Source organism: Onychostruthus taczanowskii, unplaced genomic scaffold, assembly GCF_017590055.1.
Source record: "Onychostruthus taczanowskii isolate IOZ18803 unplaced genomic scaffold, ASM1759005v1 scaffold18, whole genome shotgun sequence".
Lineage (NCBI taxonomy): Eukaryota > Metazoa > Chordata > Aves > Passeriformes > Passeridae > Onychostruthus > Onychostruthus taczanowskii.
Genome location: NW_024499017.1, coordinates 6,294,178 through 6,313,727, shown reverse-complemented (window position 1 = coordinate 6,313,727; position 19,550 = coordinate 6,294,178). Strand labels below are relative to the sequence as shown.

General features: G+C 52.0%; 1 protein-coding gene across 1 annotated transcript in view; it reads right to left on the bottom strand.

Moving 5' to 3' along the window:
- Positions 1-5,831: 5,831 nt before the first annotated feature.
- CFDP1 (craniofacial development protein 1) overlaps positions 5,832-19,550 on the bottom strand; it is a 61,304-nt gene continuing 47,585 nt past the window's right edge. The window contains exons 5-6 of the mRNA XM_041400855.1: positions 11,553-11,711; positions 5,832-6,572 (exon numbers count right to left, since the gene is read on the bottom strand). Of these exons, the coding sequence (XP_041256789.1) occupies positions 6,482-6,572; positions 11,553-11,711 (250 nt within the window). The 3' untranslated portion in view covers positions 5,832-6,481. The remainder of the gene's footprint in view (positions 6,573-11,552; positions 11,712-19,550) is intronic.

Sequence of the window (19,550 nt, the reverse complement as noted above, 5' to 3'; positions counted from 1 at the left end):
GGCCTTGTGTGTGATGATAAAAGGTCATTAAAGGTTAATGTGTGTGTAACAGGTGTGCAATGGGTGTGCAATAAGGGGGAGCAGTAAGGTAACTGGGGAGTTCTGGGGTGTGTAATGGGCATGGTGTGTAACAGCAGGGGCATACAAGGGGCAGGTGGTGGGTAGCTGTAGGTGCAATGGCACACAGGGCACACCCTGGCACACAGGGCACACCATGGTACCCGTGGCACACCACAGCTGCCTGTCTGGCCTGTTCCAACAGCCTGGCTGCATGGCCCATGGACACCCCAACAGCTGGTAAGGCTGGGTTTGGCATCACTGTGTGCTGTAGCACAGCCCCTGCCATGGCCTGCCGAGAGCCGGGAGCAGCCTGGGAGGGCGGCTGCAGCTGGGAGCTGCGTGAGGCACACATGGGAGCTGCATGGGGGCACCGGACCATGCACGGACTGCACGGACACCCCTGCTGCTCCCCAGGCGTGCGAGAGCCAGAGCACACGGGAACAAAGGGAAGGGACACGGGGTGCCTGCAGCCCCTGAGCTCATGGGCAGTGAGTGGGCCTGAGCGAGTGGTGCGTGTGGAGACAGGCCAGGAATGTGCCCCTGACTGCAGTGCCATCCCCAGCACGGCATTTCCTCTCACCCTCCGGGGTCACTTTCAGGCCACAGCAGGGTGGGGCGGCAGAGCTGAGGCCAAACTGCAAACACTTGCCCTTCCCCAAAAAGCGGTGTGTGAGCCACCGCCACTGTCCCCAGCTTGGAGGCGAGTGTCCCTGTGTATCACTGCAGAAAGGGAAACTGAGGCACAGCTGTGGCTGGGACGCATCCGGTGGCGGGGCTGCGGTCGCGCCCGCAAACCGCGGCTGCCCCGGCGGGCCCAGCCTGAGGGCTGCGGTTTCCTCTTGTTGGTGACAGCGGTGACAGCGCAGGCACTGAGCACCCTGGGCATCCTTGGGATGGGCTCCAGGCTCCCCAGCCTCTCTTCTGCCGCTCTGCAGCCGATCCCGTGAAGCCAGGCTGTGTTTCCTTTGGAGACCCTCAGTCTGTGGGCCCACCAGGCCAGCAGTGAGGGTTTCCTGGGATCCCTGAGGTGTCCCCAGGGTGAAGCTGACACCATATGACTTCAGGCAGGTGCTGAGGGGCCATAAGCCCCCTGCTTTTGGACTTAAAAGCAGTGGGAATATCACTTTTCCCTCTCCCTGTGTTGATGCTCAGATCAAAGTGCACACTGTCAAACTCAATCCCATTTTTGGTCCATCAGAGCCAAAAATCACTGCTTGCATCTGCTGAGCACCCCAAGCTGGCAACAGCTCCTGCACATGCCTGCTTCCACAGCCAGGCACCCATGGGGCAACAGGCACCAGCAGGCCTTCCTAAGACTTCTCCTACCTTTGAGAAAATGAAATGCCAAGAAGAAGATGAAAAGTGGAGCCTTCCAGGGACCCTGCAGCACTGGGGATGCTCAGAGCTGGACTGGCTGCCAGAGCATCCCTGTGCTGCTGCTGGTGGGGGTCCCAGCAGTCCCACGCCGTGATTCCCTGCCAGCTCCACTGGACACGGGGCTGGGTGTTTCAGGATGGATGCTCCTTGGGATGCAGGTTGCCCCAGCAACAGTTGCTATGGAAAACATTTCAGTGGCAAATTTTCCAGCCATATTCATGTGTCCATCATTGTCTTCCGGAGAGTCCCTGGTGTGTGATGAGCCAGGCATGGCTGGCTCTGCAAGGACAGGGGACTGGCTGTGCTGGGCCCAGCTATTCCTGGCTTTTTGCAGCTTTTCCTGCTGGATATGGTATGAGAAGGTATAGGAGGACTCCAAAGTGAGATTTGGGGGAGCACTGCAGATGTACAATGGACAGGGGGAGCAGGCTGTGCTGAGCCATGCAGCCAATCATCCCAACATTGGATGAGATCCATTTTGGTGAATCAAACACAGGGCACAGCTCTGGGACAGTGGGACATACCAGGAAATGGGCTGGCACTGGGATGTTTGCTGGGACCAGCAGTTTCAGCTGGGGCTTCCTGCTCCTGCTCACAGCCCTGCCAGGTCTGTGCTTTGGAAAGCCACTCCCCACCTCCTGGAGCAGCAATAGGATTACACAGGACTGAGTCTCCTAGCAATGAATGAAGAAATAAATCCTATAAGGCAGGACAGGATTTATTAGACTTCAATATTCTGGAAATAATGAGGACATTTCTCTTGGCTTGTAATATCACGGGACCCAACAGGATCACAACCAGGATTTATCCCTGTGCTTCTCTGTGGCACTGGCTTGGTTCTTAGCTGTGGAGAGAAGATGCTGGGGGAGGCTGCTTGCCTTTCCAAAGAACAGGATTGCAGGGCACCCCCTCATCTCCAGCAAAGCCGAGGCAGACTGCAGGCCTTGGGCTGCCCCAACAGTAGCAGCTCTGTTTGTCTCCCCATTCATCCCTGGTGAGGGCTGGCGCTGATCCTCGCCCCCAGCTGGGGCTCACTGCTGGGAGCGGGAAGGGCTGACAGCAGCAAGGGCTGGCTGTGCCATCCCATCAGCTGAGTTCAAATGTCAGTGCCAGCACCCACCCCCAGCACAAGGATGCCCCAGGGTGGAGACCCTCAAATGGGGAGACCCACAGGCCACTCCATTACACCCCATTATTTTTGAACACACTGCAGACAGAATCGCACCGTGCTGCTGGGTGGGACATTGCTCTGAAGGAGAGGTGGGAAGAGGCTGAAAACAACAAATTGGAAAAGAGGATATGATGCTGCCAGCACCACCTTCCACGTACCAGCTCTGCCCCTCAGGGAACTGCTGCCCTGGCTGCAGGGAGATGCTCCTAAGGTCAGCTCCATGCTCTCGTCCCTCCTTCTCCCAGCTGCCACGCTTTGCCCGATGGCAGCTCTGCCCATGAATCCCACTGTGGTCCTTGGGATGGCCTGGGGCTATGGGATGCACCCCCAGCCAGCCAGCATTCAATCTCCTCCCATGTCGAGAGCCAACATTTATTCCTGCATCCCTTTCACTGAAGGAGCTTTAAATGCACAGTGTTACCTCCCTGTCATGATTCCCGTGGCCCCACAACAGCCCCCACAAACGCCAGCAGATCAGTAAAGCTGAGCCTGTGGGTGTGGGTTGGACACAGCTGGTTTTACCATGGCCCCAGCACACGGATGCCGCGGCAGAAGCCCCGACCGTCAGGACACACGGACACAATTGGAGCCTTGTTTGGGGCTCAGCTGCACAAGGGGCCCCTTCAGGCGGCCAGGGAAGGGGGAGCTCCTCGGGGTGAGGTGATGCTGTGGCCATGAGGGACTCCTTATAGGGCCAAAATTACCCCAAGCAAATGCCCAGGGTGGGTCCTAACCCATGGAGAACACGTGAGCTTCCCAGAGAAGATAGCTCAAGGTGGGAATGTCTCAAAAGATGGACCCACATCTGAGAACATTGCTCCTCACAGAAAGTGCAGGGCTGCTGGGGACAGCAAGGGCTGTTGGGGACATCAAGGGCTGGCGGGTCCTGGGGCCACCCCCCTTCGTGGGAAGGCGACTGGGCAATGGAAATAGCAAGCAGAGAGGGGTTTTGGTTGTTTTCTTTTTTCCTTCCAAAGCAGCCAAGCTGTGTTTTCTGGAGACCTGTAAATCACTCCTCGTCTTCAGAAAAGAGAGGCGAGGAATACATGATCCAACCCAGCAAAAACGCGGGACGCTTGGGAGCGCGGAGGAAGCCAGGAATCAGCCCAGGCTGGAGGCTGCCTCCCGGCCATCCCGCCAGGCCTGCCCCAGCTTGCTGGGCCAGGAGCTGGCACTGCAGCCCAGCATCCTCATGCTGAGCTGGGCACACCATGCTGCCACGAGCTGGGGAGCCCAGCAGAGAGGGGAGTCGAGGCTCTTGGCCGCTGCCATTACATTGCCCTTTTCCAGCAGGTCAGGTTGCTTCCAAGATTTCAAGCTTTTCCACATTTGCTCAGCTGAAAAGAAGGAAAAACTCTGGAGGGTTTCTGAAGAGCATAGCTGGGACTGGCAGGCAGGATCCCATAAATTGCAGGTCATCAATTTTCCCAGTTCACCAGCATACCAGGGGAGGTTGTGCTGGCCACATCCCTCTAACACACCATTAGCGTGCATGTGAATCCAAAGCCACCCCCAAGCCATCCAGAGCCAGATGCAGCCTGGAACTCTTTAATGCTTTTTAAAAACAAGACTGGGTTTGGTGCCTCTGGCCATTGGGATCTCCAAGGGTACTTGCTGCATCTCCATTCTGCTCTTGCTCATGACATAATGCACAGAATTATTTTCCATTTGGTACCTACTTGGTGCTGCCCAGCTGCTGGAGCAGAAATTGCCCTAGAAAGCAGCAGGGATACTCACGCTGCAGCAAAGGTTTTGGTTGGCAGCCCCCAGAAGCCAGATGCCACAGGGACCCAGCCTGTGCAGGGGTGACATGACCCTTCCCTGCCACTATCCAGCATCAGAGTCATGGGGGACACACGGCAGAGATGTTCCCAAATATTTCCTCTTCTCCTCTCAGCAACAGCAGAGCAATAGGCAAATCATTTCCCTGGCTGCCTGCTCAGCATTCACAGCAGGCCCAGCCCTCCCAGCCATGCTTGTGGCTACCTCAGCATCTCACAAGCTTCGCGGATCTGCAGCAAAAGAAGCCTGGGCTGCCTTGGGGTCGCTGCTGGGAGGGACCCTGTAAGGAAGGCAGGACAGCACACAAGGGGAGAAGGTGCTGGAGATGGTCCAGCACCATTCCGAGCAGGAGAGCAGCCCAACTACTGCAGCAGCACCTGCCTTGCCCCACAGCCCACACTGAGGTCCTGCCAGGGCCATTTACTGCCACTCAGGAGCTCTGAGCTGAGATATGCCCACGGCAGCACCTGCCTTGCCCCACAGCCCACACTGAGGTCCTGCCAGGGCCATTTACTGCCACTCAGAAGCTCTGAGCTGAGATATCCCAACAGTGCCCTGCACAGGGACTCTGGTTGTTTTTGCAACCTAAGCCAGAGCAGCAACTGGCTTGGAAGTGTTTGGAGATGAAAACATGTCATCACTCTGTTGTTTTGTTTCTGTCCAATTTCAGGCTTGTTTAAGCAGGTCCATTACAGCTGATTCTGTACAGAACAGGGTGCCAAAGGCTGCAGCTCCCCTGAGCACGTGGTGTTTTGTTCTGGTCTGTCCTGCAGCATGGCCACAGAGCAGGAGCTGACTCAGCAGTGGACACATGAGCCCAAGGCTCAGACCGTGCTCAGAGCTGCAGGCAAGGGGCCATGGCAGCGACGGCATCGCTCACCCTGTGGCCAGGAAGGATTGGGCTTGTGCTGCCTTCCCCCAGCACAGCACCAGCATGGGCTGCCCCACCAAGCAAGCCCAGAGCATCCTGTGGGGAAACGCTGGTAAATACCTCTACTCCACAGACCAGACATCGGGAGCTGCCCAACTCCACCAGAGCCAGGCCAGCAGGGATGGCTGGGATGACAGTGCATTGCTGGTCTCCAGCTCCAGCTGCTCGTTCCACACCCAGGCGCCTTGGCCTGCCCTCCCAGGCAGCTGCACTTGCTGAATGTCCCTGCGTGGCCATGCTTTGGATGAATTTCCTTACTCCTGCAGCACTGCTACAGGACTACATTAACCTTGTCACCCCCAGTTCTAGGTTTCATTGCACCACCAACCCCAGTAATGAGGAGGGAAAGTGATTCAAGCACCTGCTCTGACCCCCAGGCTGCTACCAGGGCACACACTGGGCACCTCTGAGACAGGTTTTTGACTCCCGTCAGACACTCCTTACTGTATGTGATCCTTAATTTCTTTGTCCTCTGCTTCCCACACAAACCACACTGCCAGCATGCAAAAGTGTTGGGATGGAATACTTTATTCACGTGAACACTCAGATCCTGGCCCTTCCTGCCTGCTGCAGCTGCTCCCATCTTCTTGACAGCATGAACAAGGAAGGATTTCTTCACCAGCTTGCTTAACCCCCCCCAGCATCATCAGACCCCACGAACAAGTACAGACAGTTTGGCTTTGTCTGGACAGGAGCAGAGGGCGGAGGGGCAGGGAGTGCTGCAGGGCTGGCAGAGCAGGCAGAAGGGCTCCAGCCCACAGCTTGAATATGCACAGCAGCCATGAAACCTTCCTGCAGCTCCACTCTCACCACCAAACATGCCAGTACTCTCCCAGCCTTGGCAGCTCCTCCTGCTGCCAGAAGCACCTGGGATTGGTAAAGGACGGGTGCCACCACCTCTTCTCCTTGGAAAGTTGTTGCCAGAATTACACCAGTGTCTTCTATCAGCTGCTGGGCCATTTAACCCTCAAAGCGCCTCCTGTCCACTGACAAATACCCTCCCCAAACTATTACAGTAAAAGGAAAACCCTGTACGTTGAGACATACAGGCTGAGTCTTGGGTAGAGAACAGTTTCTGTGCTTGGTGGTGGTGGCTGGCAGCCCCAGCCAGCCCTGGGGCACAGAAGGGAGCAAAATCCCCCACGGCCACCCCCAGCACGTCAGGGCTTCATCCTGCTCAGTCTGATGTCGCGTTCGATTTCGAACTGCCTGTGATCCACGCGCTCCAGGAATGCTTTCCTCTCGATGTACCTGCAGGGAGGCAGAGGCAGAGGCTGTGAGCAGTGCCTGTGGCAGCCTGTGTGGCCCCCAGCCTGGGGCAAACCCCACCAGAAGGGATGAGCAGGGAGGGAAAGCACCGTCTGTCACCCTCCCTCGTAGGAGATGTTCAGTGGAGCGATCAGTTTGTGGAAAGATCCACGGGGGCAAACCCCACCAGAAGGGATGAGCAGGGAGGGAAAGCACCGTCTGTCTCCCTCCCTCCCTCTCTTTCTTTTCGCTCCACTGAACATCTCCTACGGACACCGAAACTGCTCTGTGGCCTGCTGGCTGTCAGCTGGGGGACTCCCAGAGGTCTGGTGGTCACATAGGCTGGAGAACTGAACTGGTTGATTCTGGTTCCAGCTCTTCTACAGCTGACGAGAAATGTTCTCCACAGACACCCTGAAGGGGATCAGAGCAGACCTTTGCACCAGCTAGCAAAGCATCTCAACCCAACCACAACCTTCAATACAAGCTGACAGGCCCACGATACAAGCCAGGAACAGGCACAGGGAGCATTAGGAATGCAAAAAGCATCACCCAGCAAGCCTGCAGCAGCTCAGGGATGCAGGCCAGGGGTTTCCCAGCCACAGACCACCTTCTAACCACTGAGTATTTAGTGCTGCCCCTCACCTGAGTGCTGCGAGGAAGAAGGCACGCCTACGCCTGGAAAAGCACCTTGCTCCTCATTAATGGCATGCAGCTGAATTTTAATGTAGTTCGCTGTAAACCCTTGCCATAGACAGCCCAGGGCTGTGCTACTAATTAACCTACAGAAGGAGTGAAATTGCAATTCAAAACAGGAGCTGTAATTGAATCATCACAATTGTTTTGCATTTGTTCCAGGGTGGCAAACACTGGACTGCCGTGACAAGGTCATTAAACTTGTGTGGGGAACCACTGCATTTGGCTGTTCTGTTGGTCACTGCTTTTCCTGCCCGCCAGAGCAGACCACTGCTTGAAAGCCAAGACCAAAGCCTAAAGGAAGATGAGCATCTCAGGTTCTGCAGTTTTCCAGGCTGCTGGGTGGTGTGCAAGAAGGTACCCAAGGCCCTCCTGGGAAGGTTAAAGGCCTCTCCTACCAGTGCTCTTTCTGAGACAGATGAACATTTGGTGATGAGGTCCCTGCAAGGTCAGGCTGAATGGGGCTCTAAGCAATCTGATCTAGATAAAGAATTCCTGCTCACTGCTGGGGGTTGGATTAGTTGGCCCTTAAAGGTCCCTTCCAACCTGAACCATTCCCTGATTCTGCAATTCTTTATGCCACTATTGAACCTGCACTGAATGTGTTCCCAGCAGGGAGCCTCTGCCCTTGCTGCAAGGGACAACCTTGACACTCCTGGCCACCCAGTCATCACTGGAAATGAATTAATCCAGATTCATTTCAGCGATGATTCCCCCAAGCGAGTGAACAGCCCCTGCTGCCACCCCACTCCCATGGCAGCTCCAGCCCGTCTCGTGCTGACACAACTGGGTCAGCTCATCTCCGCCGGCTGCGAGGGGCACGGAGCAGCACGGCGCAATGCAGGCCAAGAGCTGCCTGGGAGGAGGCATTTTCGTAGCCCCTGCCCTTCACCATTGGAGGGCTGTGCACTGAGGCCCCCTCCCCACACTGGTTCAGGAAAGGCAGGCAGGGGAGTGTCGCTTCCCTTCATCCCTGTAAGCAGGGAGGTGACCAGCTCCTGGGGCTGGGCTCAGAGAGGCCACAGGAAGGAAGCTGAGGGGTCACGCTGTATGTGCTCAGTGTCAAACTACTGGGTGTGTGGTTTTTCTCCCCCTCCACTGCTAAACACCAAGCACAACCCCAGCTGGGAAGACAAGGACAGGAGTTACTGATGTTCATCTGGGAACACCCCAATGGCCTGGGCAGCAACAGCCCAGCCTACTGAATCTGAAGCTCTTTTGGCCACTCTGTGACACCCATCTATCAACCCCAGCAAAGGGTCAGCCTTTTCTTCTCCTCTTCCTCCCTGACTGCTGTGCCTGTCGGTGGGCAGGGCCTGCCTCCTGGGGATTGATATGGATTATGAACCAGGAATGCGGTCTCACAGCCATGGCCAGCAGCGCTGCACGGAGGAGGAACTGTGACCCACGTCATCCCAAGGCGTTGTCCTTGGCTGGCCACAGAAAAGTGCTGTAGGTACCAGAGCAGACCCCCCGGGCACTACCTGGGGCTCGTGCTGCAGGCACACAGGGGCTGGAGGTGCACACAGACGTGAGCAGGGAAGCTGCAGGGTCAGCACAAGCCCCTCCATGCTCTGAAGCCTGTGCTGGAGCTGCAGCTCAGCCAGCTCCGTGCAGCCAACACCAAGGCACCGCCAAACACGGTGCAAAGTGCACGAGTGAGGCACAAACACCCTTCCTGCGCTGTCTAAACAACCTTTGCTACCTGAATCAATAGCTTCCTGTAAATTATCAACCTGCCTGGAAACAGGGCAGCTGTGATCCACAGCAGAGCAAAGTAAACCCACTGGGAGCAAGGCTGTCCCTGCTAACAAGGGCAGCTGCAAGCTGCTCTGGGGAGGGTCTTTGGTGCTGCCTGTCCCCTGTTCTCCACCATCAGTCACCCGGTGACGGTGACGGGGCCGGCTGCTCCCCCATGGGGCTGCCCTACAAAGCAGGCCCAATTAAGAGGCCACTACACATTTCCATTTATAAAGCACATCAGAGAGATGAACAGCAAAGGGGATAGCTGCCTCTGCTCCTCACTCCAGCGCCTCCTGTCAAGGACAGGCCCCCAGGACGTGATACAGCCAGGCTGTAAAAGCCCAGATTCTGCTCCTAAGGAAATGCAAATGCCTGGATGGGGGTTGGAGGTACAAGGGGTGGAAAATCAGAGGCAAGGGAGGACAGAGCACATGTCCCCTCTGTCTCAGGAATTCTAGGCCCAGGCTGTGGCTGGCTGATAACTGGCACTGGCAGCAGAAAGATGCCACAGCCCCACAGCTCCACTGGTTGCTGTGTTCTGGTGCGGCTGCTGGAGAAGGGCCAGGGAGGTACGAGGAGCTCTGGGCTGCAGCAACTTCCACAGGGTTAGCACAATAAAGGAATTCAGCCTGTCTTCTCTCCTGAGCAAAAAGTAAAGCTCCCTGCCTTCCTTGAGACCATCTCCCTAAGTGCACAGGATGTGTGGCATCGAGCAAACATCTCCAGGAGTGGGCTGCAGCTTTCCTTGTCAGGCAGACATTTACAATCACACAGCAGGACACGTGGGGAGCAGAGGTTTCTAACTGCACCAGGGATTAAAGGCAGCGCCCCGCTCTCGCCTGCCTGGGTTGAAGGGTTAACAACAGCTCATTACAATTTTTATAGAGATGTGTAAATGATTGCCCACTGAAGGGTGAGCACGGTTGACATTATTAAAGGAGAAGAGGCAGCTGTAGAAGGAACAACAGGCTCCTGTGAAATGACCTGAGGCCAGCAGCAGCTGTGTCTGTGACCTGCCCCCAGGCGAGATGGCTGCTCTGGGAGGGTACTGCACCCTTCACACCGAGGTGGTCTGGAAGCAGAAATGCAGTGGGCTGTGCCTCCATCGGTGCTCCTCCCTTCTCCCTTTACCTTGAAGGTGGAAGTGATTCCTAATGAGCAGATACTCGGTTGGTCCCCTCACACTGCATGCCTGACTAATATAAACATATTAATAAGGAGTGTCTAAAGTTATCCTGGCATTATGTTCTTCATTTATTTGACGACAAAAACCACTTGCCAAGAGCTCAGCAGATTTTCTAGCCTGGGATGTGACAGGCAGCAAAACCCAAAGCCGTCCAAGATTAAAGATGCTCTTAAAATTGCTGCTCTGCTTTGCTCATCTTTTCCATGTGCTGATCCCTTCTTTAGCCTTCAAGGACCATCACGTGAGCGTTGCTGGAAAGGTTTGCCAGGCATGGAGAGCAAGCTGTCCTGCTTGGATGGGGTGGGAAAGGAAACTGCACTGGCCAAGAACAGCTGACATACTGGGTTTGGGCACACAAGAGATGACACAAAACACTGCTCTGCCACACCTGTATGTGGTGTAAATCATGCACCTCCTTGGACTTCAGGGATCTCAGAGGATCAGCTGCTCCTCTCCAGCTTTCCTACTGAATTGCTCTACTTTTTCAAGGGCATGCATTTGTTTCATGACCAGAAAGAGATCAGGGGAGATTTGATGGAGAAGGTGTGTTTGTGGAAGGATGCAAGACCAAATTGAAAATATCTATTTGACAGTTTGACAGTTACAAAATATCTGTTTAAAATAGAAAAACCAATCTATTGGAATGCAGAAGCTTTGAGTTCTTCCAGTAAAAGAACGGCTTATAATAAAATGTACATTTTACGAGCTGTCCACTAAGCTGGTTATGTTTTCCCAGAGCTTAGCAAAGCACTTGTAGTGGAAATGCTGCTTCTGATCTCATTATCACTCCCTGCAGTGCATGTTATTAGCTTTCTGTTTTATTTACAGCATTGCCATTTACTTTTATGATACTTCCATTAACTTCACTGGAGTGAACATTGCTTGATGCACACAACCAACGCCCAGCGCTGCCATAATCTTTGACGCACCTTGCCAGCTGTTCTGGGTTTACACAAATCTTTATGTGGGAAGAAGGAGGAGAGATGCAGCTGAAATGTGTCATTTGAAGAACAGAACAAAACCTCCCAAACTGAAAAAAGAACACAGGTCAGAGGCAATTGTGTTTCCTCATGGAGGGGCTGTGTTAGACCAGTTCATGCTCTGTGCCACAAGCAGAAGAGATGACAAAGCCAGACATTGGCTGGACTTAGAGAACTCACAAGGTTGTTAGCAGAGAGTGATAGGTGTTTGCAGACTTACCTGTCTCCCTGCGATGCCTACAGCAGCTACTGGATTAATGCATCCCTAGAAAAAATCCTTAAGAAATCCCATGGGTTTTTGAACTCTGCAGCCAGCTTCCCACATGTAAAGGAAGTGATGGGAAATTCTGGACTACTATTAGGTGAAGTCCCTCTTACCCATCTTTCCCTCTGTTATGGATTGCCAGCTCCTCCACAATCCCCTCCTCCTCCTTGAAGTTCTCCCAGTCCAGTTTAGATTTCTCCAGTGTGCTCATCTTCTGCTTTTTGGCACCGATCTTCCCCAGGAGGCTACTCATGCCGCTTGGCCTCTTCACCCTGACGGAGATTAAGGAGCAAATGTTGGTTAAATGCAGGGAGATGCCAATTAAAAACAGAGCTGAGAAACGTCACACGTGAGAGCGGTGGCCTCGATGGTGGTGAGCCACTGCCACCAAACAGATGGCCACCAACTCCAGGCAGCCTGCAGGCGGCAAGGTCACGCTTCCTGCAGATCCTGCTCTGCCGTTCCCCTGGAAGCAGCAGAGTTCATTACACACATATCTCAAGTGCTTGGTTTTTGTGAAAGGGCTTTTTCATTTATCTTCTTAAGAGAACAGAGAGCTTTCAGGCCAAAAGAGATCATTAAATCATCTAGTTTGACCCCTTGTATACACCAGGCCAAGCCATTCCACTGATCACCTCTGTGCTAAGTCTGCTTCTTTGTCTTCAGTTAAAGTGTTGTTTTCTGGAAGGCATCCAGCCTCAGTGCGTCACTAGTGCTGACAACACATCTAGGAATTAACCATTTACTTGGTACTAATGCTTGATTTTCTCGAGTTTTATATTCTGGTTCCTGCTTCTTATTCTAAATCCAAGAACACTTTGGTCTCCACACAAGTCTCATTAGTGACGTACTTTTTCACCACTAATGAACTTCTATCTGAATTATTTTTATGCAAACAGATAGAGTTACTTATGCCTCTCATTTAAATGCATTTTGCCCCAGCCCATATGTCACTTAAAACGTTTTGTCCCCCTGCTTACATTTCAATGCTCTCTGAAGATGGGAGCACAGAACTGCCTGTAACCCCCACCCTTCTCCTGATTTGTCTCTGTCCAAGCATCACCTAAATAATCCTGTTAGCTGCACACTGAGTCCCAGTGCACGTGCACTGTGATCCCATACCATCTCCTGGGTCCCTATTTGGCAGGAAGACCCCTTTGGTCTTTCATCCCTTGTTCTTAGAGGAGTGAAATCCCACCCGTGTGGTGGGGCCCCCGAATCTCCCCTTTATGCTGGGAAATGCACACACAGGGGTTCAGGTCAGCCGAGCTGCCCTCTAAGGAAGACAATTCTCAGGGATAGGAACCCGTAAAACAAACTTGTATTAACCCTTCTCAACCCCCACAAAGGAATGGGGGGCAAACAGCATCCCATTGAACTCGTGTTTACACACATTCCAGAGATAACTTCAGGTCTGCAGGGCCTTTGCCTCTGCAAGAAGCCAGAGAGGAAATTACTCTCGTTCCTGAGAGATGAAGGAATTTGGGAAGGGGGGCCCAAGGAAGGCAGCCAGGTGAGCATGGCAAATTGCTCTCCATCAGTGCTCTCTGAGAACACTCCTACCCAGGGGTAGCCGTTCTTGGGAACGTATCCAAAGTTGTCCTTATCGGATCATTAGCATGGTTTATGCTTCTCTAATTTGCAAGCCTCTAAAGGAAAATAATTCTGCAGTTTATATGGAATTAAATCAAAGAAAATGACAACTCTCTAAGCCTCAGCCAGAAGACTCAATGAAAGAATGGCTGGCTAGAGTCACTTGGGGTTGCAGCTTCCTGACATAGATGTATTTGGGATTAAGGACATTTTGGCAGGCTCCATAGCAACTGGACAAGGCTGCCTGCCCCTCCTCAATATCAGCCAGAAGAGCAGAAATGTCCTAGGATCTGGCCCTCTTATTTCCTTCAGTCCCTGCCCATGGCTGGAGCACAGCCCAACAGCCAGCAGTTGTTCACTCTGTGGGGACAGAACAAGCTGGATGCTCTTTGATTAGCCTTTATCCCTGAACATCTCACCAAGATGTCTACAGTCCTCCACACCATGACCACACAATAAAACCTTGATCCTTGCTCAGCCTCCAATTCTCCCTTACTTTTCAAGGCATGATGGCTCCAGGTATCCTTATCTGCAGGTAGCAGGGAAGTGGTGTAAGGGAGCAAAATGGGCGAAGATGTTCTCAGCAGAAGAAAAAATTGGAGAGACTTGGTTCCCACAGCTGGCTATCAAGGACTACACAAGCCTTGCTCAACCACCAAACCCAGTATCAGATGTGAGTTCAAGATGTGAGGGAATCAGACAAAAGGAGATATGACAAAGAATAAGGATGAACCAAATAAAATATTGGGCAAGCCTCCCCCATGGCATTCCATGCTGTGCAGCTGCCTGGAAATCAGAGCCCAGTGGTTGTGCACAGCAGTTCCCTATGCTGCACTGGGAGGCCCTAAAGATGCCCTGAAACAGATCTAGGGAAGTGCTATGGCTGATCCAGCTGGCAAAGCTCCTCTGCCCCAAGCCTGGCAGGCAGAAGATGTTTAAATTAAAACAAGGTATTCAATAACACATTTCTCTGAATACACTTAACTTTCCAGACACACTTGGGCTTAAGATTTTCCTACCTTTGAAGGGGGAAAAGTAGGGATGTAGAAATGAAGGGTGTTGTCCCTTGTCCCTAGATTTCTCCTGAATGTTCTTCTGGGGCAAAAAACCTCAATGACACAAGAGCCATCTCAGCTATCCAAGAACACCCACAGCTCATCTGCATCCACTGACCTTTCCACGGGAGGAATTCCACAGTCACTGTCACTTGAAATACAGACAGGTATGACTGCAAAGGACACAGCACACACCTGGAAAAACCTAACTGAAAGTTCTGGGATCTTTCCTAGACGTTAGAGAATCTCTGCCCTGCAGAGTGACAAGCAGGCTCACACATGCTGAGGCTGATCCTTTTTGGCTGAACCTGGTCAGCTGCTGGCAGGGAAGAGCTGAGTTGGGACAGGGGCCAGTCAGCCAAGCTGGGCTGCTGAACGTGTCTCTGCATGAAACACAGACTGGGACCTCCTGACAGGCCACTGCTGTCCCCAAATCACAGTGAAGGATAGATGGGGGGGAAAGGAACCAAAGGCAAGATGGTTCATGGCCGGAGGTGGAAGAAGAGGTGGTGCTGGCTTCAGGGAGCAGGAGCTGCAAATTGGATGAGAGCTGCTTACGATGTATCTTTTCTTCCATGGCAATTCCTGGCATAAATTAATAAGATCTGGATGCACACATCCATCTGTAGGGGTGCTCTGTATGTCCTCTTGGCCGTGGATCTCAGGAATATTGCTTAAAACATATAATTTACCCCTTCCTTGAAGCTACAGAGTCTGGGCTATGATATGGACCTCCATCAAGGGCATCCAGATAATCACAACAATACTCACAAGTCCTTCAAGGCAAGGGAACATGACAAAAAAGGCAGGCTATGTTGCACCCTTGTGTTGATGGCTACTCCAGAAATATTATCCATATCCAATGTCAGTCCCATGCTGGAAACTGTCTTTGGGCTGGACAGCCTGGTTCTGCTCCTGTCCAGACAATCCTGTGCTGCTGCAGGAGGACCAAGCCTGGGCCAGGCAATGGGGCCAGGCACAGGCTGAAGGACATGTTTGAGTCTGCTGCTGAGTCTTCATTCCACACTGAGCCTTTTATCACCCTGAATAAATCCAGCAAACCTGGGGGTGGGAATTCCTACGCTTGTGCCAAAATGAAGTAAATGAGAAACATTAAAGTCCAATTAAAAACTTGCTTGGCCTTAAATGCCTCATCTGTTTAAAAAGCAAGTAAAGGAGCCTGATTAATTGCATTCAGTGCCAACAAGAGGAATTATTACCCTTTTTGTACTCATTAAGGGTATCTGCTGTGGCATCTTTAATCACTAAGGCATTTAAAAGAGAAAAAGTAATTTGCTAAGACATAATGGATCCCAGGGATGAGGATCAGGACAATCGCCTATTTAGGACACAAAGACATGCTCTGAATTTTCCCAATTATAAAGCACAGCCAAAGTCTGCCCCTGAACCAGCAAAAAAAAAAAAAAAAAAAAAAAAAAAAAAAAAAAAAAAAAAAAAAAGAAAAAAAGTGCTGGGGAGCTCTGCCTTGGTGGGGGGATTCCCCTGCACCACCTAAGGTTGTCAGGACAAGGACTGTGCCTGTGCCTCATCTGGCATGGTCATACACAGGGACAAGCAGCAAGCCATGGGCTCCCTTGCTGTCCCACTATAGGTGATCACACTCTGTATCCCTGTCCTTAACAGTAACGCTTTCCCCCATCTTGGTGCAAGCCTGCAGCTGAGCAGGGGCTTGGAAAATTGCTGCTATAGCAGTGATAAAGTGTCACTGCCACACGGAATCCCTGATGTCTTGTAATGTGCTCAGCAGTGTCTGAGAAATGTATGCCTGTTTAATGGAGGTGGACTTCATCACAAGCTTTAGAAAATAATCTTCCAGAAAATGGGAACATGGCTACAAAAGTCTCCTAGTGCATCCCACTTTGCCCACTTTGGCATACCAGCCAAAGCAGGATGAGTTCCTCTCCCACTCACCCAGAGATGGGTGCTCTGAAGGTCTCCTGACACCAATCCCACACGCACTGAGGTTTCAGTACTTCATCAGCCTTTCACTTATGTAACTCTTCCCCAATGACTAAATTTCCTTGCTCAGCCTATGACTCGATATCTTCTTCCTGGTAGCTACTAAGAACAGATCACTCCCTCACTTCTTGCAGCAGCCTTTTATGTCTTTGAAAGTTTTTCATATTGCCCCCCCCCCTCCAGCTTGCTCCTTCCTAGACTAAACAATCCCAGGTCCTTTCAAACGTTTCTCATTCCTCATGGTTTCCAGCCCTCTGACCACTTTCACCACTCTCCATGGACTCAGCTATTGGCCCATGTATTCCTCAAAATGCAGCATCCAAAATGGGAACAGCATGAGTGATGGATTCACCAGCACTGGGAGCAGGGGAAGGCTTCAGCTGCCTTGGGAAGCACGCAGCTCCTTACACGGCCCCCTGTGACGTGTGCCTTTTTCACAGCCATGTGACAGCTGTGACTCATGTTCAACCTGTGATTCACCAAGATATCTGTCTGCTCCACTGCTGCCAAGCCACTTTCTTCCTCCATCCATGCAGAAGATTCCTGCTATCCAGAGGCAGAGCTCTGTGCTGCTTCTCCTGTTTGCCCTCACATTTCCCTTGACACAGTGGCTCTCGGATGTCTTTGCACATCAGCCTCTCCTATCCACAACAGCTGTGCTGCACCTGTTGAAGAGGAATGCCAGGTAAAGCATCTCCTGTCTTTGTGAAACACCTTTGGAGACTATTTAACAGCTGAACCAGCACCAGTTGGCCTAAGAAGATCAAAGTGACTTGCCAGAAGCAGGCAGGGCCCAGCAGGGTCAGAATGCAGGAGCTGACAGATCATGGCCAACACCAAAGAACAAACTGAGCCCAAAGGACACTTACTGTAATGTTGGCCAAAGAGCCAGCAGTGTTCCCAGCCTGACCTTCACCCCTGGGATCACAAACCCTCTGCTGCCCTGTTTCTGCTGGCTACAGAGACTCTGTGCTGCTTCTCCATCTGCCTTGTAGCATCCTCCTTGCTGTGAGTAACAACTTCTGCAGCAGGAAGGTCCTACTTCAGTCATCTATCAATACCTTAAAGAAGGGCTCAATTTGTAAGAAGAAAACACTGAACATGAAACAGGGTATTACTGATTCTCAGCTAACATTTCAATGCTCCCTCACTCCTCTTCTTGTTATGCCACATTTTGGGGAAATAGTGTGAGAAACACACAGAAGAGGATACTCACTGATGTACGCAAATCACAGGTGAGTTGCTTGTTTTTCCTTCACTAACGAAATCCAGCCCCCTGAGTCCCAATAAACAGTGGCAAATAACCTGTTCTGCCACTGAGGGTCTTGTGACAAAGCAGCTGCTGCAAGAAGAGAATTTTTTTAGATTATGCTGATTCCATGAAGGCATCCCACACACCTTGCAGCTCTGGGGTAGAGGAAACAAGACATCAGAGTGAGGCAACTTCTCTGGCCTGATTGCAGGGTTTTGCACCTCCCAAGCAGACAATTTAGTGCTGGACACTCCATCATATTCCAGCATCCATCCAAAACATCTGGTGACTGCCCATGAGGCTGTGCAGAGCAATCTTTCCTTCTGCAGAAATAAATGTGGACTCACAGAGATGACATGACTTCATCAGTAGGAAATCTTGCAAGACCTGTGCCTTCTGCCCCAGCCCTTGGAAACAGATTATCAGAGATCACCTTTACCAATTACCATTTAAAAAGGCAGGTTACACCTACAAGCTATAAAAATCCATTTTCAAGTAAGGTTCAGAACTTGGATGGATAGTTTTTGTGGTGTATTAGATGAAACTACTGCAAGGGCAAGTGTATTTATGATGTCTGGCAGAAGAGAACAAGCAGGAGGCATCCATTCCCAGATCTCCGTTCCCAGATCTCCAGCATGGCTGAATGGCTTTCCAATGGCTTCAAGCAGAAGAACTCAACTCAAACACACAATACAACACAAACCACTTCTCTGCTGGCTCCCTGCAGTGCTGAGCAGCATGTCAGATCCCATCATCACGACATGGTGCTGGCAAGTAGATGTCACCAAGCGCAGAAAGATGGCATCTCAGGCCCCAAAGCCCTTAAAGCACCATCCTGACCACCCAGCCCTGGCTCTCCCACTGTCCCTCTCCTTCCTCCCCCTCCTTCCTCACTGGAACTTGTGAGATTTCCTTGCAGCACAGCAATGGCAGAGCTGTTCCTGTCACCCCAAGTGCTTTGATGGCAGAGATTCAGGTGAGAAACTTGCCCACTCAGCAAAGAGAGGATTTTGGACATTGTAGTATCTCTTCCTTCCATGATCTGCTGTAAAGCTGAATAGTTTCCTTAAGTGCAGGAAATGATTCTCATACAAACTAACCACAGCTGGGCAACTGATGCAGCCAGTAAATACTTTCATTTTAATGAAGTGGAAGATTCCTGCCCAGAGCACCATGCCCTGCTGTCCTTCCTTCTGCGTGCAAGGGTGTGAGAGACGCTGCACGAGAGGGATGCATGCAGAGACCTGGCTGGTGCCCATGTGCCAGCTCTGCTGTTCACTCCCAGAACATCTTCCTCAACAGAAGAGTCAAAACGCTGGCAGGGAACAAGAGGGGCATGTCAGGAAGGCAAGTGCAGTGCCATCTGCTCCTTAAGGTCAGGATGGTCTGGTTGGACAGGGGTAGAATGACAGTGCCTGGTATTGCCAGCTTGCAGAAACCTTCCCCAGAACGATGTAACTGGTCTTGCTCTTCAGAACCTTAAAGTGACCAACTCTTCTCACCCCTAACCCCACGTAACCAGCCAAGGACAGGAAATCTTCCAGGAAAAACCCAACTGCATTTCTACTTTCTCTCCCTGCCCCTACTTGGCATTGTTTCCCAAACAGGCTCTGGGGTGGATGCAGAGAGCAACCTGGCTTGTTCTCAGCTCTGCCTGTCACAACAGGTATTTAAAAAAGCAAACAAGAAAGCCTCTTTAACACCAAACAAACAAACACTGAAATCCCAGGTGGAAAAAACCAGAAAGCAAGGAAGAAATGAAGATAAAAGCAGGGTGGATGGTGCTGGAGGGTTGGCGATGATCCTGCTTGGAGGGCACTGCCCAAGGCAGGCTGGCAGGGAGAGGTCTGATGGATTCCCACCATCCAGCCAGCGTGGAACAGCCCAGTGAACTCACTGCCAACCCAGTGGTGCCTGTCCATATGCTCCACTTGCTGAGCTGGTAGCAGGTACCCAGCATTTACACCCTGATCACACAAAAACTGAGCCAAAGGACCTGCCTGAAGTGCTCTGGGAGTAGTGGGGGTTTTGGACACAGGGCTGTATCTTTGTCGGGAGGCCCTTCAAACTCAAACTGCACTCTGAAGAGCAACACGGACAAAGCCACTGTGGAAAAGCAGCCATGGCTGGGACAAAACCCACTCAGTGCTGCTACAGGGTGCAGCAGAGCAGGCAGCTGTGCCCAAAGGCCGCAAGAGATGCAAGTGTAGTGGGAAAATGGGAATTACCCT